This window comes from Thalia democratica, chromosome 1 (assembly GCF_965202585.1).
Source record: "Thalia democratica chromosome 1, ktThaDemo2.hap1.1, whole genome shotgun sequence".
In the NCBI taxonomy this organism is placed as follows: Eukaryota; Metazoa; Chordata; class Thaliacea; order Salpida; family Salpidae; genus Thalia; species Thalia democratica.
Genome location: NC_139165.1, coordinates 56305552 through 56333262, shown reverse-complemented (window position 1 = coordinate 56333262; position 27711 = coordinate 56305552). Strand labels below are relative to the sequence as shown.

The 27711-nt window shown below is 25.7% G+C and overlaps 1 protein-coding gene across 6 annotated transcripts; it reads left to right on the top strand.

The window, feature by feature from the left end:
* The first annotated feature begins 295 nt into the window (after nt 1-295).
* Nucleotides 296-27711, top strand: LOC145829177 (uncharacterized). 6 transcript variants are annotated; one of them, XM_082936928.1, is made up of 17 exons: nt 296-430; nt 897-1003; nt 4640-4684; nt 4838-4991; nt 7164-7235; nt 7389-7480; nt 8496-8655; nt 11523-11600; nt 14833-14927; nt 15412-15517; nt 15685-15833; nt 16945-17080; nt 17267-17359; nt 18820-18955; nt 19120-19216; nt 19481-19685; nt 27407-27711. In XM_082936928.1, exons 1-17 carry the CDS (start codon nt 374-376, stop codon nt 27410-27412), a joined length of 1788 nt encoding a protein of 595 aa, XP_082793054.1. In that variant the 5' UTR covers nt 296-373; the 3' UTR covers nt 27413-27711. The 6 variants fall into 6 exon arrangements, with proteins under 6 accessions (XP_082793054.1, XP_082793039.1, XP_082793031.1 ...); XM_082936913.1 differs by having other exon boundaries at nt 27403-27711; XM_082936905.1 differs by lacking the exon at nt 27407-27711 and adding an exon at nt 25217-25352.

Sequence of the window (27711 nt, the reverse complement as noted above, 5' to 3'; positions counted from 1 at the left end):
ACTTTAAACTTAAAATGTGCAGAAAAACTTGTACTAAAAAAGCCTAGAAAAAAATCAGAAAACTTAAAAAGAAAAATTCAAAAATCTTTGACAAGCCAGTATTGTGTTTTGTTTCTCTTTTAATGTATGTTTTTCTTCTTATACTCTAAAAGTACAGATTAAAACACAACTTTTTTGTTTTATATAACAAAATAGTATATAAAATAAATAGTTGTTAAATAGCTAGATGACTGAAAAGTCTTTCTATACAACAGCACTTGAGCGTTGATTTCTTTCAATAAACTTATATATTTATAGTTAGGGAAATTTATTTGAGTCTTAATTCAGTCAGTTGTAAACTTGTATATTGACTTAACATTGTACTTCTTATACAATGTTGTGCATAATATTGGTTGCTGGACGTCAAACTCAATTGGAAAAGGATTTGAAAGTGAATATTTTTTTTTACTGCTTTAAATAATAGAAGTATGTTTCTGTATTAGTTAAAAAAATTTAAGTTTTGCCTAACTTTTGATACTTATATGTGTTCTACATTGAGTTGAAGCATATGTACTTATCGTCTTTATTTAAATCTATATCTAATTATCATTGTTGAAGATAATTTGAAATGTTAATACAGAAAAAAACTATTACAAATTATGCTTACTTTATTTTCTTTAATACTAACAAACTGATTTGTTGCAAGACAGCTAACCAATAAGTTTTAGCAAATTAAATAAATGTTCTAATCTAAAACTAATGATCTGTGTTATATGTTTACTAATTTTCTGAAAGGATTTCAGTAGTACTATTAATGACATTTAAAACTTATTCATACCAATCCTCTTACAACTGAAAATGCTCTTTATACTTTTTTGTAAATTGATTATTTAAATTCTTAAAAATAAATGATACAGGAAAGCTTAAATGAAGAATATCAAAGACTTTCTGGAGTTCCAAAGGCACTGCTTCCAGGTTTAGATGGTAAAAAGATTTTGGACTACTGGTGGAATGTTTTAAAAATGTGTGTTAGTTGCAAAGTTTTGTTAAATAAATATCCGATAAAGCTTTTTTTTTTTAAGATTAAAATAAGTATATTTTTTAAATACTGCAGCAATGTAATTACTATGAAAAATAAAAAATAAAATAAATAATATATATATTTTTAAGATTTTAATCTTGACAGTTCATGGAATTAAGTTTTTAATTAATTAATTTTGATTAAATTTGATTAATTTTGATTAAATTTGGCTTAAAATCACTGGAATATAGAAGATGGGAATTTGATCTATTAACTTAACAAAATTATCAATGGCAAATATAAAAGCTTTTTTAACCAGTTTTTTTATTTTTCCCAAAATAAATATCAACTAAGAGGAAATAATTTGAAAATAAAATGTAAACATGATTTTCAAAACAGTCAGTGGCAAGGCGCATTTTTTCACAGAGCAAAAGCTATGTGGAACAGAATACCTCAGGATATAGTATCTTGTGAGGGGATAGAACAATTTTGTTTAAAGATAAAAAGATTTGATTTAAATACAATTAATACCAGTAAAATTTACTAATTTTCCACTATAAAAAAAAAGAAAAAATATTCGTTTCCCTACGCCTTCCCCTACAAACTCTTAGTTTACTTATTTATTTATTTATTTATTTATTTATTTATTTATTTTGTAATCATTATTTTTCTTTTATAAGCGATGATTTTAGATAAACTTCTTTGTTGTGTGTACTAAGTAATATATAAGTTTGAATTTTTTGAATTGAATTTTTAATTTAGTTCATTTGTATATCATATTGTGTTTAACTTTGGGTTTTCATTTAAATTATGTCTATATATATATATAAATGTAATTTATTTTAAAGTCTCGAATATAAGTTTATTTTCTTTTTCTCTTTTTGTGTGTCCTGTTTAAGTGGCTCAGGTTTTGATGCCTGAGTCCAACATTGCACAATAAACAACATAATAATAATTATAGTTTCTACCTTAAAATATATTTCAGTAATTTTTTTTTTACTATTAATTTTGTAACAATATAATGTAGCTATAACCCAAAAAAATCTTTGAAATGCTATACTGAATGGTAGTGAGTGGTCTACCCGATCTCTTTCAAAAATTGAGTTTGGTAGGTTCTAGATCCAGATTTTTTATTCAAGTTAAGATTCTGCCAGATCTCATTTTCAAATCAAGATTTTAACTTTCATTTGTTTGTTACATACTTTGTTACAAAACTCAGAATGTCTAATATTAGATTAAAATTCCAAACCCTAGAATGTTCCTTTTTTTATAGTGTAAGTTTAGTGTAAGTTCTGTCAATTATACCAAACACCTTTTTACTCTTTATTATGAACCCCTAAATATTTAGAGTAATTTTTAAGTCCCTTGTAAATTATAGTAAAGACTTTTAAAATTTTTTATTAGAAATACCAGAATATGAAGTAATAATATAGAATAGTACTATTAGAAGTATTATTAGTATAGAATAATAAATATATCTGACAAAAATAAAGTTTTTATTAACTATTGGCTAAAACTCTAATACAGGAAAAAAAGAATATATAAATTAAAAACAAGTACAAAACTAGTTCTAATTAAATACTATTCATAAGTATACATGTATTATTAGTAGGTATTTACTGTTGGTTGATACTTAAAGACAAAACTGATTATAAACGACAGATCAAAAGTTTAGGAATTAAGAAGCTAAATGATTAATTTTTATTAAATATGTAGATAGTGTAAGGAGATATTAGCTATTGGTTAACATTAAAAAGATATATAATAAATATTTTAACAATTGAAGTATCAGACTTGTTTTTAATTTTACTGTAAAATAGATTGACTCAAAATATTTCTTTTCCAATATATTTATCAATTTTCGTCAGGGAAAGTACAATTGAAACAATAAACTAAGATAAAACACAAACAATGTATATAAAAAACATACTAATTTATCAATTAACTAAATTTAAGCGTAATCAACATAAGTAAAAATTAAAATTAAACAAATGGCTTTTAACTAAATAAGGCTAAAGTATAATCAAATTCTCATGTAATGTTAATTAATATTTTTGCAAAAATAAAGAATTTAATTATACTTTAGCCTTGTTTAGTTAAATGCCAAATAAACAATACTCGAATGTCACTATATCACTATATTAGTCAAGTAGTTGAGACTACATTGTCAGTTTTTGTAAAGTTTAAGAATTAGAACTAAAGCTTTATATCATGCTTAAAATAGTTTGAGTTAATCAATTTTTTTTTGTAAAACTAGAAATGTTAGTTCAAAGCTATTGCACTATCTTAAATTATTTAATTATGCTTGTATTTTCATAGAACAAAGTTATAAGTTTTCTTTTGCAAACATTCTCTCAAAAGTTATAAGTTATAGTTATTTATGATTTATAGATTTGGTAAAAACCAAAAGTAAATGTACTAAAATTAAAAAAGTTCTAATTAAAAACCTTTTCATGGATGTTTTTTTATTTTCTTATGTTTTTTCAGGGGTCTCTCAGTGTAAACTAGTCTAAAAACGCTCCTAAGATAAACGCATAATTTTGCATGTCTTTTTGTGTACGTTAATCTTTTACAGACTCTGTAGATCTGTTAAGGGCATAGGGGGGACCAACATTTTTTTTTTTAAACTTAAAATAACATTGGATCTTATATGAAAGCTTAAAGTACAAACTACAAGCCAGTTTTTATAGAATTGAAAAATCTCATTTAACTTTTGAGATATTGTAATTTTTATAAAAAGTTTCCAGTACAACAACATATGGACCGCAAATTTTTTTGGGTCTATTTTCTTGGAAATTTAAAAAACCACTAAAAATTTATCTTCTTCATTTTTAGAGCTAGAGACCTCAAACTTTCAGGAGATGTTCCTTTTATAGTTTAAAAGACTTTGAATGTTGGAATTTTAAAATTATTCAAAAATAAAAATTTTAGATAAAAAAAACAAAAAAAATAGGTAGTATTTTTTTAATAAAAATTTTATATTTCAAAATTTAAAAAAAAATCCTGCATTCAATCATTTTAAAATTTAACAATACACTTTCTGTAAAAATTTGAAGAAAATTGCTTAAAAAATAAAGGAGATAGATTTTAAATGAAGTGGTCTTTTTTTGCGTTTTTAGTTTGCGCCTTCCATTAGGAACCTATTGAGGTCACCAACTTTGATCGCTCATATCTCAAAAATTATTTTGAATTTTTTCAAGCGGTTAAAAATTTCTGATATCTCAGATAAAACTCTATAAAATAAGATCAACTCGTAAAAATCAAGGTGGACCCTCTACGCCCTTAATAATTTATGAGCAGCTAAACGACATAAATCAATAAAGTATTTGTGTAAAGTTCAGTTGTATTACATTTTTGTATAATAAGTTTTCAAACGTACGAAGTCTTGTTATAAATTACTTATAAACTTGATTATGATGAAAATTTACGTCTCCATAAAAGATATTTAGGTACATAATTAAAAATTGCATCCATTAAATTTTATTTAATAAAATAAAATATTTTGATGCAAAACTAGTTTATTAGCTCTATAGTTACTTATATTCAATAGTTGTTGTTGTTTTAATTATAGTTTACGTAATTTTTAAACAAAATTATAATATAGTTATTATCAATACTTCTTATGATATTTTTTGACAGGAGAAATCTTTTTAGTGATGTTTATTTGGTGACTAATGCTGACAAGTAAGATTTAGATTTGTTCTGGAATAAGCTTTTTTTAAAGAAAATTCTTTAAATTTCAAACTTCAAACAACTTTTTAAAGATTTGAATTAAATAATAAATTTTAGATAAAAACTTTTAGAACTTGAAACGTTGTTTAAGTAAATAAATTGTAGATACAAGTATTTCGAGCGTTGGGCTACAGCAAATGATTTTCCTGTAGAAAATATTGTAAATGATGGAACTACAACTAACTCAAATAGACTTGGTTCTGTATCAGATTTTGAATTGGTGTTACGTAACAAAAAAATTAATGAAGATGTTATGGTGGTTTGTTATTTAAAAAAAAAACGTAACTAATATTCAAAAGTTCAGAATTAAAAAAAAAAACTTCTTGTTTTATTACTCTTAATTTTTTATTGTATTTATTCCGTCAGATAAGCTTTTATACTTTTTCTTCAACCCTTATACTAAAAAAAAGAGTAAAAAATAGTGATTATTTTCACACTCATGTGTAAACAAAAAATAAAATTATGCACAAATAAGTTTGAATTAAAAAAAAGGAGTTCAGTAAGAAAAAAAAAACTTGATTAAAGCTTTTAGAAAACTTAATTTACATTAAAGTTTAACTTAATTCAAAAAACATTTAAATTATAAATTTTTTAAGTAAGATAATAATTTTTTATACAACATTTTAATTTCTTACTTAAAAAACTAGTTCATGCATTTTTTTTGAGATAGTTTTAAGGTTTTTACAAACATGCTTCATTTAACTATAAGTACGTATAAAAATAACTTGTATTATATACAATAAAAAATTGAATAATTTGTTTAATTAAATACTTGAGTAACTTTTACATTTTTCATCATTTAATAGCTTTTGTTTAGTAAAGAAAACTAGTTATTTACGACTTAAAAAGTCAGTATTATCTATCATGAGGTTATTTAACAAACAAGCAGCAACCTTCTAAAATATCTTAACAAGTTTAAGTGTATCAAACATTGTTACAGATTATATTAAATCACAAAACTTTATAAAACTAATAAATTTATAAATTAGTCTACTTCGAAGTCACTGTTTACAAAAAAAAAAAGATAAAAGCAACTCTCTAGTTAATTTTTACTTAAAGAAGTCTTGTTAGAAATCAAAACAAATTGAAACATGCTACATGCTTTAACAAACTAATCTTAGCAAAACTAAAGCTGTTCTTGACTTTACTTTGATGAAGACGTATAAAATAGCCTACCATTGAAGTTTATATCCTTATAAGTTACTTGATTTTAGCACATGATTAATAAACAAACTTATTGATTTGTTTATCAGTTTAAACTAGATGTAATATAAAATATTATTGTTAAAAATTTAGAGTCATTATAATTTGTTTGATAACAAACTTCTTATATAAAGGAAAAAAAAATCGTTCATATTTTAAAATAGTAGATTTTATCTTTTAGCAAATATATTGTTTAAAAAAGATTAAGCAGTTTATAGTTAATTTGTCGAGGCTTCGACTTTGCTTATTCTTGCTTTTAATACTTTAATCACCACTTTGAATGAGCATAAAGTTGTCTTGCTAAGTAGACAAGGTACTAAAAATTATAGATAGTAGATAGACGGAATCCGGTACCAAGGCTTACAAGAAAACAGTAAATTTTCGACAAACCATAAAACTGTTTAAGTTACAACTGTCTTTTCGGTTACAACTGAGTGACAAATTTTATCTAGTTCTTAGAGCCAAGAGCTTAAATTTCAAAAAATTACTGAGCTACTTGGACTGAATTAAAAATAAATAACAAAATAAGAATAAAAAGCTTGAATTTTAAGTTTATTAGAAATTGTAATAATGTAAAAACTTTATTTTTTGTACTCAATATTTGAAACTAAACCTAAATTAAGAACTATTTTAACAATACAGTTACATTGTTTAATGAACGCCCTTGTGATTCAATTTTTTGTCATTTTTTTAAAATTTTTACACATAGTTTTAATATTTTTGTACCATTATGTGGTATATATTACATAAATTTTGAAATAATTTTCGTGTTTCAACTGTACTCATCACTGAAGAGAGTTTGACAGTTTACTTAGGATTAAGTAAGTTTTTGAATAGTTTTTGTATCAAAATTCAAGGTTTACAGGCTTATTATTTTCAATATCAAAGAACTAACTTTGATAACTTAGTGGGTTTGAAATTTTCTAGTTTAATTTTTTTAGTGATTGATATCTAAATAGACATTTTCAAAACATTTTTTTTCGTACAACTCTAAATTAACTTAACATAGAAATTGAAGTACGTTTACAGTTTTGCTTTTTAAATGAAGTTTTATATAGCTAGTAATGTTTACTTAAGGCGTGAGAAGTTATTTAATTAATGTAATAAAAATCTACTTATACTCGTAGAAAATGACGCTAAATCTTTTAGTTTTCTACAAGTTTATTAATTGGTAGACAAAGAAATAAAGAAACCTAATTAAAGTGTTTAATTAGAAATATTAATTTAGGTCGCAGGTGATATGTTGTTTGAAGACCAAAATTTTGACATCTCGCAAGTTATAAGGTATTTCCAACACAAGGTTAATTTCATATTATTTTGAAAGAGTCTTCTAAAGCTTTTATTCTATTAAGATAGTTTTTATTTATTAAAGCCTTTTAATTTTAAAATAAAACTTCAAAATGATAAATACTTAGCTTTAAACTTTCTTGTTTCAATAAAATGAATAAAAAAGGAAGATGGAAACTTAGCAATATATTATGAAATGGAAAGTTGTGAAAACCAGCAAACTCGGGGAATAGTTGAAGTTGACAGCGATAGTAAAAGGTTTTACTACAACTTAACTATTTAGATGCCTTTTGTAATTGCAAGCTTATTTTTTTGAATAAATACATGAATTTCTTGTTTTATTTAATCATAAAAAAATACACGCATCGGAAACTTCCGACTCACCATAAAAGCAATGTTACAATGCTTAATGCCTGCGTTTTTATATTTTTGTATTTTTAATAAATTCGTGTGACAAATACATTTAAAATAGCAAACACAGTCTTACTGGTGTAAACCTGTAATATTCATATTAATGAAATATGTGCACAATAAACTGAAAAAAATTTATGCACCCCAAGCTCAAAACTGTCTTTTTTTGATCTTCATTTCAAACCCCAGAATATCTAGTGTAAGTTTCGAGTTTTCGGTAAAGTGCGCTGTAGACCTTTATTTTTCTATTCACCACGAGCCGCGGAATATCTAGTGTAAGTTTCAGAATATTTACAATTAGAGTTTAGTGCATCCCTTCATGAGTTTTGTGCACCCTAAAATGAATTTCGTGCTGACGTGAAGACCACTGTTGTAGACTATCAGCAATTTTTACAATGCTTCGTCAATGCAGAATGCGCTGACTCGGAAATGTTTGATTAAAGGAAGAAGTAACAGTAAACTCATCCTGATAGTTACAATTTTAAACTCGCCGAAAACTTTGTTGAGATAGCATCAAGCAATGCGTGAGTCGAAAATTGCTTTCCAAAACTGGCTAAACAATGTTTTATATGAAGAATTAGCCTGCTCACAGTTTGAAAAATGTGCTAAAACATTACTGTGTCAAATAATCTACAAAGGCAACAAAAAATAGGTTTTTGCCACGCAATTGTTTTAATAACGTTCATTCTTTGTAGTTTATACATCAAGTTGGAAAAAGAAAAACTAATTGACGTTGCGTATTATTTATTGAATATTAACATAAATTTTCTGTAATCCACTTACTGTTTAAACAATTAAATTAATTAACATATTTTTTAATGAAAATAAAATAAACCTTAGAATAAAGTTTCAACAACTTCAGAATTACAAAATTTGTGGAAAAACCTTCATTATCTGATAATGTCACTTCAAGGCTAGCAAGTATCGTTTTTTACTGTTTCAAAATGGAAACCTTGTCCACAGTATCTGAGTATCTACTGCACCACAAACGTCTTGAAGAAAGAACTTTTGGAAAGTACATGGTTTGCATCTATTGTAATATTTTTTTTAGTTGTGATTTATCAAAACTTTATTAATGTTAACAGTTACTACTATAAAATTGAATATTTGTATTAACAGTTGATGTAGAAGTTATCACACCTAAACAAATAATTTATTCTTACTTCGTTACAATAATTGTATAATCCACTTCTTTAAGACCTTGTTATTAAGTCAATATCAACATGAAAAATATTGATTTAAAAATATTAAGGATTTTATAGCCATTTTTAGATTGTTAAAAATTTATAGTTTCGCTAATAAACATACATATTTTTTCAAGTTTGTTAAAACATCACTTAATCATTTTACGTTATTTTAAAATAAATATTTTAAAATTACTATTTAAATTCCTAATAATAACCTGAAAGCAAGATATTTTGTATGTTTATTAAATTAATTTACTATACTTAAATACAAAAACAAAAGGTAGGTGAGTTTTGTAAACTCCAGTTAGGATTGCAACAAGTTTCTTAAGCTTGAAATTCTAAAAATCAAGAATTAAAGTAAAAGTTTTTAAGTGAAATCAAACAGATCAAGTTACTATGAAACAAAAACGGATTACCACAAGAATTAGATAACAAAACAATTCATTGCATTTGAAAAATTTTGATAAAATTAAGACATTAGGAACCGAAAAATGTGCAGTTTCTTTAAAAATTCCATTCATTAATAAAAAGTCAGAAATGTTATAAAAGTAAATTAGACAATTGGTAAGAAATGCTTATTATGCAACAAACCCTAGAATCGTCTTCACCTCTAAACCACTATTAACACCAGATGGTAAGAATCCAATATCAAACTTAAATATAAGTATGGTAATTTACCAATACAGCTGTAAGCTATATTGGATTAAAAAAAGACATCTAAGGAAAAGGATAAAAGAGCATGTCCCAAAGAGTGTAGAGAATTTTTGTATTTCAGATAAGAAATATGATATACCGGTTAAGGTTTTAAATGCATCTAAACGTTTATCCATTGCATAACGTTTGGTTAATAATTCAACATGAGCAAACAGTTATAATCTAAATAGATTTAGAATTATTGAAACTTGTAGTAAAGTTTTCGATTTGATTAAACTAGATGCTATTTGTATTTTGTCAAGGAAACCTGTTTTATGTAAGCAAAAAGATTTTGACTATACTATTTTTTTTTTTTTTCGTAATACTTTTATTATATTGATGTATAGTTTTACTGTAGATTAATTATAACTTAAGTAAACTTAGATGATTTCAAATGTTACTAATTGCTTTTGTCTTTTAAGAATCTTTTGATTACTTTATGATTACTTGGTTACTATATAAGTTTGTAAAATCTTATCTCTTGTTAGCTTTGTACTCTACTGATGACAATTGCTTGAAATATATATTACTGGTCACTTATCTTCCAATATTTAAAAGTATCTAGGTTTTTTCATTCCTTAGAAAAATCATTGAAAATGATTAAAAACTTCTAAATGAAGTGTTTTTGTTAGAAAAAGCCCTTGAATATCTTTAATTTTAGTATATAAAAAAAACTTGATTTTTATATCCTTAAGTTTATAGTTTTTGTTTTTTCTTTTTATCCTTAAATAAGAATCATAATAAATTGTACATCTTGATTAGTTTTGTATTAAATTTAAATTATATTGTAAATAAATTTAATTTCTAACACAACAACTGTATTATGCAGCCCTTCAGTTTTGGTAAAATTTCAAAAAGTTTTAAAATTGCAAGGCCGTAATAGTAGTTTTTTTATGGGTCATTATACCTTTCTTATATTATTATTTTTTTTAGTGAGATTTTTTTTTTAGTAAATTTATGTAGTTTTCAAAGAATTTATTGGCAAAACAAAATAGTATGCTTTAGTTGTTTTTTTAACATTAAAGTTTTCACATGATTCTTTTTGCTAAAGACAAATAATTTTGCAAGTACATATATAATGTTAATTTTAATTAACATGCTAGCCTTGAGTTCTAAGTAAGTATTTGTAAATAGGGGCTTCTATATGGCAGGTTATAATGAATTTTAAGCAGTGACTTATTAGAAGTTAAAATAAGTTCGACAAATGTTAAAAGTTGACTTTAAACAATTATGGGAATTTTATTTTGCAACAAATAATTTTTTGAAATTTTAACTAAATATCATGTAAAATATTCCTTTTTCTTATCTATAGTTAAAATATGTTAATCTTGGTTCATAATTTAAAACTGTACAAAACTTTTTATTTTTAAGTATCCTAATGTTGTTTATTCTACTTTAAGTAGTCTAAAAGTTTGTGGTTATTAAGGTGTTAACGCTTTTTCCAGCTCATCTACATATTATTAATTGTAGAATGTTCCATATTAACATTGGCATATTTTTAAATTCAACATCTGAAAATGTTTAGAAAAGAGCAAAGCTTATGAGTCTGCACAATGACAATGATAAACCTTTCACAATTTTTGCCACTCGAGCAAAGCAGAAAATTGTAATTTTACAATACTATGTGAATGCGAACGTGTTAAGCAAAAGTGAAAAGCTACATAAAGAAATCAGTAAGTTATGAAATGCAAGGTCTGGGTGACGATTGAATTAGGAGAGAAGTACTTAGTACCGAGAATAACTTGACTAAGTCAGTATCTGAGATAACTTCCTCAATAAAAATTAGGAAATGGGCCACCCTGCTCATCAAAAATTGGCGCAGTCGATCAAAGAACGTCAATGCTGTTCAGATTAATTTGATGAATCTAATTCTTACAACAAGATGCAATTGTTTGTAAATAAACTTAAGCACTAACATATGGAGTTGATCGAATACTTGTTTTTTTAATAATGTTGTTTTATTAAGAAGTTAAAAATGTATAGAAAATAAAATATAGCCAACAATTTAGGACTGGTTGATAAGTGAAAAGGAAGCTATAGTTTATGGAATGAAGTTACCATCTAGATTTCAACTTATAGGTGATGTTGTAAGTAATCACTTTAAATATCTTTTTCTCTAATTATCAATTTTCTAAAGTCATATATTACTAGATCTTCTTTTTATTAAGTGTGTTTAAGAAAAATCACTAACTATGGTTTTCAGTTTTTGTTCAAAATAAATTTTCATCAAATGTTTTTATTATTAAAATATTTTATTTTTTAATTTATTTATTTACAAGGCAACAATGTTTCTCCCCTAAGGGATCTTCAGGCCTGTAAAATAAGATAAACATAAGACGATGGACAACTTAAGAAAATACAATAATGCAAAAAATTATAATTGAATTCAAATTAAAATTAAAAATGTATAGCGCTATTACTAGATAATTAGTTAACAAAATTAAAAGTTTTATAACAATGAAAAAGACTTTTTTTAAAATTTTAAATATGATTTATACTTACAATAGATGATTTGTTCTATATAGATTTGGATTTAGCTTATAACAAAACAAAACAAAATGGCGCTTAACAAATGAGGGTACAAGTAATAACAAAAACAGAACTAAGTGATAGAAAAATTAATACGCTAAGTTTTAAAATAAAATTTCCTAAAGTGCGGGCAGGTGTAGAAGAGCTCTTGTCTTTTGTTTAAAATTCGTTTCTTATTAGCAAGTGCTATTTCTATCTTTTCCAAATTGCAAGTCTTACAGATTTTACCTATATTCTTCATTTCCCTGATCTTGTGCATTATGCTCCATCTTAAATCGTAGCTGGTGTTATTGTTTTTTAGTCTCCAAATGTACTTGGAAAGCTCTGTTCCCTTGTTATTTTCATTCTTAATATCACTAATGTGCGCATACCATCTCTTTTTGAACTGGCTTCCTGTGGATCCTATGTATTCTTTTGTTTCGTTCTGACTGGTAATCGTCGCCTTATAAACAACATTCCCCTGCAAACATTTGCCACTTAAGGGGCAGGAGTCTTTGTCGCGGCAGTTGCACGTTTTTTCCTCTTGGTTGTTTTTATGATCCAGTTTATTTAGTATCTTCTTATTGTGGCTACTTATTAGTGATTTGACATTATCCATACAACAGTATGATATTTTGCAATTACTTCTGTTGAAGATCTTTTTCATGCTCTCTGTTTTGAAATGTTTGTCAATTAGGTCTAAGAATTTCCCCCCAATGTTGGTTTTTACTGACTGGCAGTATGGGGGATTAAAATACATAATTCTTCTTGTTCGTTTACGTTTCTTCTTGTCAACAGGGTTGGCTTTGTTTTCATATTCAAGCTTGTGTTTGAAGTTGGATTGGAGCATTTGAAGAATATAGGTAAAATCTGTAAGACTTGCAATTTGGAAAAGATAGAAATAGCACTTGCTAATAAGAAACGAATTTTAAACAAAAGACAAGAGCTCTTCTACACCTGCCCGCACTTTAGGAAATTTTATTTTAAAACTTAGCGTATTAATTTTTCTATCACTTAGTTCTGTTTTTGTTATTACTTGTACCCTCATTTGTTAAGCGCCATTTTGTTTTGTTTTGTTATAAGCTAAATCCAAATCTATATAGAACAAATCATCTATTGTAATTATAAATCATATTTAAAATTTTAAAAAAAGTCTTTTTCATTGTTATAAAACTTTTAATTTTGTTAACTAATTATCTAGTAATAGCGCTATACATTTTTAATTTTAATTTGAATTCAATTATAATTTTTTGCATTATTGTATTTTCTTAAGTTGTCCATCGTCTTATGTTTATCTTATTTTACAGGCCTGAAGATCCCTTAGGGGAGAAACATTGTTGCCTTGTAAATAAATAAATTAAAAAATTAACTTTGTCTCCAATTATTTAAATTGTCGAGACCTGTTGTGCCCAAGGAATAACCCTTGCATATATTAAAATATTTTATAAAAAAAAAATCTTTTGAATTCAGTTTATGCGGTGGTATCCAAAGGCAGTGGTATCCAAAGTATTAGTAAATGTATGTTATTATGGTGCAAAAATAATGATTAAAGTTTCTGCATTATATGTGTTTAAAACTTTATTTAGTTATTAATAGGTTTTATTTTATACTTTACTATAAGGACAACTAAACTATGATAAAAATGATTTTATTTACAAGCAGCGAAAATTATTTTCAATAATCAATAGTCTACAATTTTTTAACATTCCTTATTATATATATTTTTAATTTAGAACGTTTATTTTTTCTATTTTTAGTAATAAGAAGCCTTTTTTTTTCGCAACTAACCGAATATGTTTTAATATTTCTAACTTTTAAATTTTTTAAACGTTTTACTTAGTGTTTTATTTAGTTGTTATTATTCTGTGAATACTTTTTATCTGTTTTATAAAAAAATCTATGCATAACTAAAATTTAATGATAAAATAATTAACTCTACTTAAAGGAATTAATATAGATTTTTTTGCACCATTCAATAGTTTCTTTTATTTGTAAGGTTAAGGTAATCGTAAAACTAAATATTAAATAAGAAATAGTTATGAATATTTATGTGTGTAATGTTTTGGGTTTATTACTAAATTTTATATTTTTCAAAAAATTATAAAGTAAAGTTTGATTTTTTTTTGTTATTTTTCGTTTTAGTCATAAATTAAGATTTTATAAATGCTCAATGTTCATATAAAATATTTGAGTATTTTGATAGCTTAGGTTTTTTGTAAATCTAAAAACATAAATTCGTTAGTAATTTGCCATCGAAATTTACCTTAAAAAAAGAATTGTTTAATTTTTATTAAGTATTGTTGTCTATCAAAAAATAGTTAATTAGTAGTCAATAACGTGATTAATTATAGTATTTTTTAAACTTTTACAATCACACGGTTTTTAGACAACAGTTTTTAAATAGTTTAGTATAGATGAAACAAAAAAGGTTTATATTATATTTTTTAATTGCGGTTTAAAACATTTTAGTCATAAAGATTGTATTCCAGTGGTAAAAGTTCAATTTATGTAAATATTGTAAAAGCTTAAATTTTATAACAGATTGATTTTTGCTTAGTTTAAAAAAAAAAGTTTAAGTATAAAATATAAGCTTTTAGTTAAATAAGTATAACTATATATATTTTAAATGTTTTTAAAAGATTGATCTAAAAAGCTGTATAAATTTGTTATAATTAATAATAAATTTTCCGGTTATCTAAGTATTAATACATTTAAAAAAAGTTTTTAAATATATTTAATTTGTAAATTTAAGTACGGTATTTTTATTGTTTTGTATTTTTTTCAATAAGAAAATACTTATTTTTTTAATAGAGACTCAGCGACTACACACAATGGTTAAATTACTTTCGTGAAAAAAGAGAGTCAAAGATACTAGACAAACCATTTACAAGTCGGGCTTACGCAAGGTTTTTTTAAAGTCTAGAATTAATGTAAAATTTAGATTATTACTCAGCTACGTGTTTTTATGTTTAAACACATGTTTTTTAAAAACTAGTAATTTAAATGCATGGGTTTAGAGAAGATAGAACTTGAAGTTTATTTAAAGACTATTGTTAAGTCTCAAGGTTCTTAATTTTGTATTTAAGTTTTCTATTTAAACTTAATAAAAAAATAATACACTTTACATTATAAAATTGTGTGTTATTACATAATCTGGAAAAGTGTGTACAGCATTGTAATTTTTATTTTGTTTTACAGTTATAAGTGTATCGTACATTTTAAAAACTAGTATAAACTTTTAGATAAACTGTATCTCAAAATACTTAAACACTTAAATTTATAATTAAGTATAATAAAGCAGATTTTAACGGTGAAATGAAATTAAGTCGTATACTTTAATTATTACCTTAAAAGTATACATCTCATGTTAAATGCTATGAAACCAAATAGAGTTGGACTTGTAGGAAATCCAAGTGATGGGTTTTATGGTAAAACTATTTCTTTGTCAATTGAAAATTTTTGGGCAGAAGTTTCAATAAAAGAATCAAGAGAATTGGTACGTCTTTGTTTACTTTTATGGACACGGTTTGAATTTTGAATAGTGATTAAAAAATATATGTATATTGTATTACTTAGATTGAAAAAAAGTTTGAATTTATTAATGAAAGAAGTTAGTTTAAAAAAATAATAGTTTCAAAAAAAAATCGAGCCAATTGAAAAAAGGTTCTCCAACCGCATCCACTAAATGATCCAACAAGTTTTGGAAGTTTGCAAGACTTGCATGGTATTAGCAGGAAAGAAGGGTATCTCGGAGGTCTGCGGCTACTTCAAGCTACTTGCAAAAAGTTCTATGAATATTGTGCTAAAAAAGGGTGCTTTAATATTTATCAATTTCTAAACAACCTAAATTAATTTTTAAAATACATAGTTGACTGTACATAAATAAGTTTAAGTATTTAATTACTTTTCTAAAATTAATAAAAAACAATCTTAAAGAATGTATAATTTGAATGTGATCAAAATACTTAAATAAAAACATCTATATTATCAAAACATCACATAAAAGTTGAAAAAAATTATGAAAAATAATAAAAAGTTTAATTGTATTTTATAATATTTTTTGCGACATCATTTTTAAAGCACATTTTCTATTGTTGTAAGATAAAACTATTATTCGTTAAAAGCTTTAAATATACTTGATAGTGTACAATAATAAGTAATTTATAAATTCAAAGATAATAATTGTATAATTATTATGAAATTTTTATAATCCTATTTATTAGCGTAAAATAATCACAGCAGTTCTTATAATGTTATTAGCCTTTTGTGAAAAAAATAATTATAAAAGTTATAAATTTTCCAAGTATTAAATGTTTTATTTTTAATATAAAAAACCTTTAAATTTACAACCTAACTTGCTTAACTTTGCTTTTAATTTACACTTTAAACAAATATTTTTCAGCAATTGAAGCATTAAACACAGCTTAACTTATAAACTTACAAAATAATTATTATACCGCTGCATAAAGTAATAACATTCAACTAACAAAAAAATTGCATTGTCTTTTTTAGATTAAAAGTCTTAAATAAATTGCTTAAAATAGAATACAAATTAAAAAAAAAATTAAAGATTTTGTAGTTGTTTTACTTTTTGTATCTGTGAAATATAGATAATAAATTTTTAAGTTCTACTCTAAAAAGCAAACGAGAAGAAAAATAAATTTTTAATACATCATAGTTTAAAACATATTGTATTTATAATTTAATCTTAATCTTTATTACTTAAATATGAGTTATTATTTAAAGCTTAAATTACTTTTTAACGAACTTTTGTACGTGGCTTTCGCATCGTTCTATTACTATTCTTAGATGCAACATTGAGAACAGCGGTTGAGGTTGAACGGATCGTCACATTATAAACAAATTTTCCTTTCTTAATTAATGCAATATGTTTAAGTACTGACAAAATAACTTTTTGTACAGTGTAGCACTTCACCGTAGAAACTTTACGATTTCGTATGACACAAATATACCAAGACAGGTTGGTTTGGCAGGTTCCAGTGCCATCGTGACGTCAGCTGTTGGATGTCTCATCAAGTTTTACAATCTTAGTGAACATGTTAGTTGGAAGCTTGTGTTATATAAGTGTTGATACTTGATTGGTTACAAAATTGTCTAAATAAAACAGAACAATTTAAACAAGTTTTCAGACATTTTATTTAATTACTGCTAAAAAAATGAAGTAATTAAATTACTAAAAAAACGTTTCTAAGGTAAACTTTTTTTAATGTTTAAAAATATTTAGGATATGCCAAAGGAAGTACGTGCAAGTTTTATATTAAGTGTTGAGACTGATGAGCTTTTTATAAATGCTGGACTTCAAGACAGAGTGGTGCAGGTTGATTAATTTTTAAAACAAAAAATAAAAGTTAAGAAAAACAAATATAATAAGTAAATTAATATTGTTAATTGTTTTTATATAAATACTTTTGTTTAAAGTCTTTATACAATTTTTAAAATCAAATTTATTCATTAAAAATAATTTATTGGTATCTTACTATTTTTTAACACTTATTAAATATTTTTTGACTGTAAATTTTATGGGTGCTCGACTTTTTAAATTCGGACAATCCAAATTCTTTAAAAATGTTTAAAGGATTACTATTCAAAAAGTATTATATACAGTAACCTCTCGCTTGTTTACGCACATTGTGTCCACAGAAAAAATGCGTAAAGATACGAGATGTACCAAATATAATTACTATAATGGCTGTTTTTTGATATTGCTTCTAGTTAAAAGCATACTGGGGACTTTCCCACTTTTAACATTTTGTTTACTTTATTTATAAAAATGAAAAAAAAAAAAAAAAAAACTATACATATATTAAATAAAAGGAATTAAATTTATTTAAAATAATAGTACTTGTAGAAACATTTTACTAACTTTAATAATTAGTAGATTTAATGTTTATCTTTATTTATTTGTGACTTTTTTGATACTTAACATTTATATTCTATTCTACTTAGCAGATTTATTTTTTAGATTCATATATAACGTTTATTCATATATAGGGCAAGAGTGCTGTATTATTTATTTGTGTTTTATACTCTCATTACTTCATTTTATTTCCATTATTTAACACAGTCATATTTCTTTCGGAATTTTAATTTAATTTCTTATTGTAACAAAATTTCTGATATACTGAGGTATAACTAAATGTTTATAAATTAGTCAAGGAACATAAGTTTACAAAGTCTAAAGATATAGAGAGGTGAGGTAGCATTTCAAAACATATTTTAAATTAAAAATATACAACAAACTTAACTTTTGCAATATTAAATTTTTTTAATTTTTTTATTTTTTGAGTTATTTAGAACTTTAAAATGCGTAACTTAACGAGAGTGCGTAACGTCATGAGTGCGTAAAGATGTGAGAGGTCATTGTATTTGAAAAAAAAAGTCTTTTAGGTCTAATTAAGTATTACAAACACTTTTTTTTTTAATTTTCAATACTTTTTGAGATATGGCTGAAATAAGTTACAAAATATAGTAGTTTTTAATCAATTTTTAATATTTTCTTTCAATATTTTTTAGAATTTGTTTTACTACCATAATCTTATTAACCAAACCTACAAACAGTTTTTAATTTTTTCCAAATATATATTACTTTTTGAGTTGTGGCCCTTTAAACATTTTTTAAGAATGTAAATTGTTGGAATTTGAAATGTCGTGTACCCAAATAATACTGTTAAATTTGACATGCATTTTTTTTAAATGTATGACTACAATACTGATTGTGAATGTAATGTTTAAAGTTATAATTATCAGATTTTGATACTATGTTTAAAATTTTATCAGGTTTATGAAGGACTCGTTTACATGGACTTTAATAAGGAACTAATGCAATCGAAAAATCATGGCCTGTATGAGTCACTTCCTACTCACAATTTACCAAAATTTTGGCTTGCTTACCTAGCAAATCCTAGTGATTCTGGTAATGGATCTGTGTTAAAAAAATATTATTTAGTTTTATCAATTCTTTAGGTAGACTTAAATAATTCTAAATTGGATTTCGCATTGATAATTTTAGAGTTATTTAAATTAATAATAGCTTTTTAAAGAAATTTTTTAAACTACGTAAGTTTAAAATCATCATAGGAAGAATTCACAATGATGTAAGAAAAAGATATGATTTAGGAGAAACAGAAGTTTTGGAAGCAATGAAAAAGTTTGCGCAATATACTGAAAACGCAAAGTTAATAACACTGGTTTTTGTTGGACTTGTCGTATTAAATTTTACTTAATTAAGTAATTAAAAAAATGGTAACAGTAAGTCTGTTTGTAAGATTATTTCTTACTTAAAGTATTTAATTACACAAAGATTGAAAAACATACTTTTCTAAACTGCAACATTCCTTTTGTTTCAAACGTGTACATATTTGTTTATAAGTTGTTTTTTGACTAGTTTTAGTTAAGGAAAAAGATAAAATTGCAATTTACTTTATGTAAATAATATTAGAATCGCAATTTTGGAGGAGAATTGGAAAGAGCTAGCCAGTATCATGAACATGAACTTTGATTTACGGAGAAAAATATACGGGGAGAAATGCATTGGTGAAAATATGGTGCGTATGGTAGAAAAAGCTCGTCAATTCAAAACATCTGCAAAATTTCCCGGAAGTGGTGGAGCGGTTGTTGGTTTGTGCCATGACGACGACCAGTTGGTATGTAACATCATGTAATAAGCTACGGTAATTGTATAGAAGTTTAAGCTTAAATAATGATGTTTAATCGTGCTTGATTCTAGTGGGAACCGCTCAGTTCCAACCCGCGCACAGTTCCAACCCAAACTTATTCCCACCCAATCACTTTTGCACGTAGAGTTATTTTCGCATAGTTTCAGTTTTGCATAGGTCCTTTTTCCACGAATTATAACTTTTTTATGACTGCATTTTGCACAAAGCGTTCTGTTTGCATGGCATCAATTTTTTACTGGTGCCATATTTTGCACCAGTCGTCACTTTTGCACGGCTGACTTTTTTCAAAAGTTTGATAAAACTAAGTTGACGAAATTTATCTAAATACGTTTATAAAAAAATTAAACTAAAATTGTACTAAATTTATTCTTTACCTGTTTAAACTTTAATTACGAATAAATATAAAACTAACTTGAATATAAATAAAAATAAGTTTGAAATTAAATTAAAGCTAAACTAAATACAACTACAGTAACCTCTCACATCTTTACGCGCTCGTGACGTTACGCACTCTCGTTTAGTTACGCATTTTAGAATTCTAAAAAATTAAAAATATTGCATAAATTAGGTTTATTTTATATTTTTGATGTAAAATATGTTTTTAAATGCTAACTCACTTCACTATATCTTTAGACTTTGTAAACTTATGTTCCTTGACTAATTGATAAACATTTAGTTATACCTCAGTATATCAGGAATTTTGTTAACAATAAGAGTTTAAACTAAAATTCTGAAAGAAATATGACTTAGTTAAATAATAAAAGTATAATGAAATAATGAAAATTTAAAACACAAACAAATAATACAGCACTCTTGCCCTATATATGAACAAACATCTAAAAAAGAAATCTTATGAAACTTCCTAGCAAAAAGTAGCAGTGATACTTAATAAATATAGAGTTTACATTTAACACAAATGCTTAATTATAAATTGAATTTGCAAAGTAGAATAGAATAAAAATGTTTAGTATCAAATAAATCACATATAAATAAAGATAAAATCTACTTATTATTAAAATTAGTAAAAATTTCCTAAAAGTATTATTATTTAATATAAATTTAAATCCTTTTTAAATATATGTATAGTTTTATCTTTTGTTTTCACATGTAGAAATAAGTTAAACAATTTTTTAAAAAGTGAGTAAGTCCCCTGTCTGCTTTTAATTAGAAGCAATATCAAAAAACAGCCATTTTAGTAAGTATATTTGGTACCTCTCGTATCTTTACGATCTCTCGTACCTTTATGCAGTTTTTCTGTGGACTCTATGTGCGTAAATAAGCGAGAGGTTACTGTAAAAGTTAATTGAAAACTATTTTAAGTAGAGTAAAAAATATATATGAAAGTTATTATTATAAAAATACGGACGATTCAGAGAACAAATTGTTTCATTAAGTTTTGTGTTTTTGGACTAACTTTTCTATACTTACTTTGATATTCATTGTTTTTATTTTACCAGGTCCTAATATCTACACTTAATTATACGCTGTTAAAGCATAAATTTTTCGAAAGAGAGTCTAATAACATTATTATTTTTCAAGATAAGTTAAGTGCTGACAATAAAAGCAATAGAGTTTTTTTTATTTCACGTGAATTTGTACAATATTTTAAACTTAGCTTGAATTTCAATTTTTAAGATTACCTTTTGCTAAAATACTTCAAAAAAAAGAATATAAATAAGTTTATATAGTTTTAGCCTATCATTTTAAATATAATTTAATATGCTTAAGTATGAATAATTTAGAAGTTACATAAACTTTTTTGTAAAACAAAAAAAACTAAAAGGCACACTAAAACAAAAATCAGTACATACATTCTACAGCAAATAAGTTCTACGTTGTAGAACAGATTGAGCTTGTAAGAAATAATTTTATTGTAATAAAACTGTATAACAGTATTTACACACGAATCTTGGTAAAAGTTATCAAAGTTGCCACTTTACCTGGAATCCTGGAAAAACTTGGAATTTGACAATTTAGGCAAAAAACCTGGAATTTTGAACAAAGATTACTAAAAATAACCTGGAAATAATTGGAATTTTAACAATTTTCACATATTCAGTAATAAACAATGAACTTTACCGCAAGATCAACAACAACAGCATCCGAGACAATCCTACGACCGGTTTCGTCCTTATTAGGACTCCTCAGGCAGGAATAGTCGCGAGAAACCGCTATTGTGATCTTAAACAAGCGGGCTTAAGTACTAAGTACTGAAGTGACCGTTTGTGGGTAAAGTTGAGAAAATGACACAGCTATATCATTCACAGCTCAACGTCTCAGACATTGTCAGCTTGTTGTGAGATTATAGTCTGCGCTCGTTTGATCTTGTTGTTGTTGTTGTTGTTGATCTTGCGGTAAAGTTCATTGTTTATTATCGATGGCATAAAACATCTCAACATATTCAGTAGTAAGATTTCGATTTGACTCAAAAAATCTATAATATTAATAAAAAAAATTTGTCATCATCAAAAATTTTTTTATCTAAAAACATATTTAAATTAGCTAAAAGTATCCTTTTAATGTTTTCATACTATTTAACACAGTTTCTTACCTTAAACTTAACTTTAAACTATAAATAGACCCAAAAATGTGTACTTTTAAAAACCTGAAAGATGTTTGGAAAACCTGGAAAAAAATTGAAAAAACGAGTGGCAACCCTGAGTTATGTAACAAAATAGTAATTTATTTAATTTATTGCTTAAAACTGCACTTACACACGATACGAGGCAATCAGTTATAAACTAAAACACTTTTTACTATTTTTTAGACTAAACTTTACTTTTATGTTAAAATACTAACATGCACTAATAGTTTTAAATTAAGTCTAAAAAAATATAAAGGACAAGTTACTTACAAGTTTAAGCAAATTTTTAAGCCGTAATGATAAGTTAAACATTAAAAAAAGACTACTAAAACTAATAAACTTTTAAACTAGCTAAAAATAAGTAAAATTATCAAACTGTTGTTTTACTGTACCTAAAAAAGTTTTCAATTGAAAAAGTTTTCTAAACACTTTTGACATTTGTACAATTAAACTTGTAAGATTATAATTTAAAATCATTGTCAAAAACCCTGGTTCGTGCGTGTTTTTGTGCGTCTATATATTTGTGTCTTTAAAACTAAATCAAAGTCATCTTTAAATTAATTTTTATTTAGAAAAGTGATAGAAATTAAACAAGCATATATTTTATTATTTAATTTAATTTTTTAAATACTTTAGTTAATAATAAATTTTAGTTAGCCGTAAACATTTTGTTAAGTTTAGTTTTAAGTTAAATTTATTTAGCTTTTGTATATTTTATACTAAATAAATTAAAGTATTGTATTATAAAAATTGAAATATAGTTTCAGATTTATTTGATATTTTTAAGGTATATGAAGCTATAAACAAAAATACTTAGTTTAATTTATATTAAATATGTTTTGATATTGATAAAGTTTTAAACTGTGCAAAAATGTCATCTGTGTAAATATACGACTTGTTCAAAAGAGATGTCATGCAAAAGTGGATACTCGTCCAAAAATGACGTTGTAGGCAAAAATGAAATCCGTATGAAATGATGTCGTGCATTAAAAAAATGATCCTTGCAAAAGTGACGAACAACTTGGATGGGAATTGATTCGTGCTGGAATTAATCGGGTGGAAACTAATTGGATGGAATTTGATTCAGTTGGGAATCGATCGGGTGGGAATTGTGCGCGGATGAGAAATGTTAGTATACCAATTATAGTATATCCTGCCAAGAAAAGATAATGTTAAAAAAAGTTAATAAAATACCAGCTTATTCGAGAATTGAAATGCTTTGATTTAACTTTAAAGGTAACTAAGCAGTGAGTTAGTTTACTATGCTGCTAAAAAGTTTCAGAATGGTTTTTTTGAATTTGCTTTTAAACTTAGTTGGACTTAAGTAAGATCAGTTTCTTGCCAGTGCAACTTCCTAAACAAAATGAGTTTTGCAAGCAGTGCAGTCCTTACAAAAAAACTTATTTAGTCAAAGGTCTTACTATCCATTTCCTCAATTACTTTAAGTCTTTAGGTTATTTGTAGGAGAGGAAGATATAAGGGGCTAGTATCATCTAAGACAGAGGTCGGCAGACTTTTGTAAGGAACTTGTCAAATTTACTGAAAAAAGTTTATCACTGTATAAAATATTTTTGAACATTTTAATTGTAAAAAATATGAACACAAAAGCAACTAAACAATGAAACAAACATTTACTCAAAAGAAAAAAACAGTAGTCTTTTATTAATTTTGTTTTCTCCTGCGTTAGCCGTTTTTCTGCTAAAAAGTACTTCACGGTCCAAACTTTTTGCTTTGCGGTTCATATTTGCCTGCGAGTCGTAGTTTGCCCACCCCTGATCTAGGTGATACGTTTACTTTTCATTAAAGCTTTTCAAATAAGTTTTATTATCTGCTTTAGTTATTAAGAATTTCTCAATAAAAGCCTTCACACTAATAACCTCAGCCTCTCTATCATGCCTTGATTTGGTAACTTATTGGCGAACACTTTTTATCAATGCAAGTTTTACAAACAGAGCTCATCCTAGTCATTACAAAACTGTTATTAAAACCCAATACTTGAACGTGCTGTTGGTGTGGATGTTAAAATAAACACCGACCTTTTTGTTAAAGAACTACTTGCTGTCTCAAAATTTAACATTTATATCATAATCTAACAACGTTTTGGAAGATGTCAACCTTTATAAGTTTTGTTAAATATACCTTTTATTTTGCATTTTATTTAATAATTTAGTTTATTTGAGATAGTTTGACTTATTTTGCATGATGCAAACAAAAATATTTGTGAGTTTTCTTAATAAAAAAGACACCTTGCTTTAAGTCTCAAACTTAACTAATGCTAAATTAAATACGTAAAATAGATGTTTTTGGGCTAATAATAATAATTTATAATACAATGGTAGAAGTCAAACATATAAGTAAAGTTGTTTAGCATAATTAAAATGAAAATAAGTGTTTATAAGATTTTAAAAATATTTTAAGTGTCAGTACAATAATCAGCGTTACCATTTATCAGGCTAGTTTAAAGATTTAGACAAACTTAAGCCAACTAAGACTAGTCTCAAACTTTTCGAAGCTTAAGTTTGTTTTATAAATAATAAATGTTTGTTGAATGCTGAACTTATTAAGGTAAATGAAATTTAATAGAATGTTTTGGGTTAAAATAAAGTTTGTTAGTTTTTCTAACTAATAACTTTTGAAAAGAAAATTATTATGTTTAAAACTACATCTTAATTAGTGATCTACCGGATCCAAAATCCGGATCCGGATGCTAAAAAAGATCAGGATCCGGTCGGATACTAGCTGAGATTTTGCCAGATCCAGTTAGTTTGGAAAAATTTTGTTTTCCGCGATCAACTTCTTTCAGATTTTTATAATTAGATTATTGTGTTTTGAATATTTGATATATATAAAATTAGTTAAGCGAAACAGACTAATTAAAGTTTAGTTAATTCAATTATTTGTTGTAAACATACAGGTACATACATCCGTTAGATTAAAAATAGTGTATTGCTATGGACAACCAACCATTTTCAATTACTACCGATCAAGGTTTCATAGACGTGTTGGCTGCTTTAGAGCCAAGTTACTTGATTCCGAGTACTAAGTATTTCACTGATATAATGCTTCCTTAGACTTATGAAAGTAAGTTTGAAGATAAAAATACAAACTGAGTATCAGAAGCTTCGTTTTTGTCATTTAGAAGTGACATATGGACAAGTTTGAAGACAAAGAAATCATACCTTTTTTTAAGAGCGCATTGGTTAAATGAAAGCTTTGAGTACAAACACCGAGATTTGCACTGTAAGGAAATAAAAGGTTGTCACATCCGCTTTAATATTTGTGAAATTATAAAGGATATACTTGAAAATTGAGCTATTAATATGAGTTTCATTCACATTCTTCTGCGCGACAATGCATTTAAATGAAGGCTGGTATGTTGTTGTTAGAATCCTCTTCAGCATCCTGTTTCATTCACACGCTTCAACTGATAATTAAAGATTCACTGGTTTCAGAAAATAACATAAGTGTATCAATAGCCAAGGCCCGTCAAACTGTTGGCCACTTTAATCATTCTTCTACAGCGTGCGAGAAACTAATAAAAAATTCCAGGTCACTTTAGGTTCATCAGTGTCAATGCAAAAAGCATTGCTACTTGTGCAAGATGTTGAAACAAGCTGGAACTCAACTTACCTTATGCTAAAAAGACTATAAAAATAAAAAATAAGTGTTTAGAACTACGTGGCTAACAATAAATTTAAACCCGAAAATATCCTTACAGTTAGTTAATGGAAACTTTTAGCCTCCTTAATGAACTGCTCGAACCTTTTTACATAGTAATGCAGCAGTGTAATAAAAATAACACATTACTGTCAAGTTTAATCCCGCATTCAGCAGAACTAAAAAAGTTTTTTTTATCATAAAACTAATAGTCCACCAGGTCAAAGTAGTTCTACAACCTTGGCAAAAAATATAGGAGAGACTTTTGAAAGAAGATTTTATACTGTTTATAACAACACACGAATAAACCTTCATGATAAGACTTGTTTTTTTTCACAACAGCTGTTGATCCACAGTATCGACTTTATTTTTTCTTTGCTAATCTCAAACAGAAGGTTGTAAGGCTACTGAAAACAGAAGTAAAAAAATAATAGTAGAATCATTTTAAGAACCTCTCGACTTGGCAACATTTGATTTTCTGAAAACCGCCCCAATGCACACTGTATGGGACCTAAGAGTTTTTAGCTGAATTTTGATGTTTTGAGTCACAAGCTGACAGTCCAGACTGAGTTATGTGTTGAACCGCCAGGAGCTGCAGAGACTGTTTACAAGAAAGACACTTGAATATTGGTTTTAAGTTGTTTTATAAAGTTTTAGTATACATATATATAATTGTATTTGTTAGATTTAAAGATTGTTATTTAAAGAAAGTTTTCTAACTTTCTTACTGTACATTTTGAAGCTCCTTTTATTTTCAACAAGTGATTTATTAAAAGCATTTTTTACAGTGGTTACATATAAAGCATTTTTCACATAAGTGACATACTTTTATAGTTCATGAATTTTTCAACACTTGGTTTTGTATTTAATATTAAGTATTTCTTAAAATATTATTGAGTTTTTTATAGTGGTTATTATACTGTATTTTAGTACACAAATTACATATTTAATAGATCTTATGATTTTTACAATTGGTTTTGTGTTCATTGAAGTTCGTTTAATAAAAAAACCCACTCAATTGTTGTGCCTGGTTATTTATATCTAGTAATACTAAGTCTAGACTAAAGTGTTAACTATGTCAATAAAATAATTCCAATAGTAAAGTCACACTTAAATTAGCCCCTAAGCGTAAGCTTTCTAGGGTAAATGAACCTCTGGATGTTGGGTCATCAACACCCATTGGCTTCAAATAAGCTGAAAATTCAAAGGTCGCCGTATTTGTAATCACCCTAATGTATATATTCATAATTACAAGTACATCATAAGTACGTAATGTGTTTCTGTGTAAAGTGTTGAATAAAACTATGGTACAGCATTTTGTTAAGATCAAGTTTGTAAATGATACTTTAAACATAATAGTTTTTATTAATGCTGATAAAAGAATTGAAAGCTTGAAAGCTTATTTTACATAGATAAAGCATATAATATACAAAATTTAAACAGATAGAACTGAGAAAAGCAATGCAATCAGAAGGTTATGTATTTATCAATATTATGCCCAGAATTCCTTAAAAATGTCTTTCATATAATGTTATTCATTTACTGTCAAATCAATATTTTTAAGTATAAATATTTTAACAACTTCTTAATCATATTTTTTAATTCAAGTGTTTTTTTATCATTTTCATCAAACATACATAAAAGTTTTAGTGTATTAATTATATTTTATTGAATTTGGACTAATTTACACGCTTAAAAACTAATCATTTTGTAATTTTTTTTATCAAATACATTTTTACATTTCATCATGTA

Bases quoted from the DNA above. Each gene is read 5' to 3' on its own strand.
- LOC145829177 (XM_082936905.1), top strand. From the start codon at position 374: ATGTTGTGCATAATATTGGTTGCTGGACGTCAAACTCAATTGGAAAAG. The intron at 4,992-7,163 runs GTTTGTTATTTA...ATATTAATTTAG, and splicing joins TTAATGAAGATGTTATGGTG to GTCGCAGGTGATATGTTGTT. The intron at 7,236-7,388 runs GTTAATTTCATA...TGAATAAAAAAG, and splicing joins TAAGGTATTTCCAACACAAG to GAAGATGGAAACTTAGCAAT.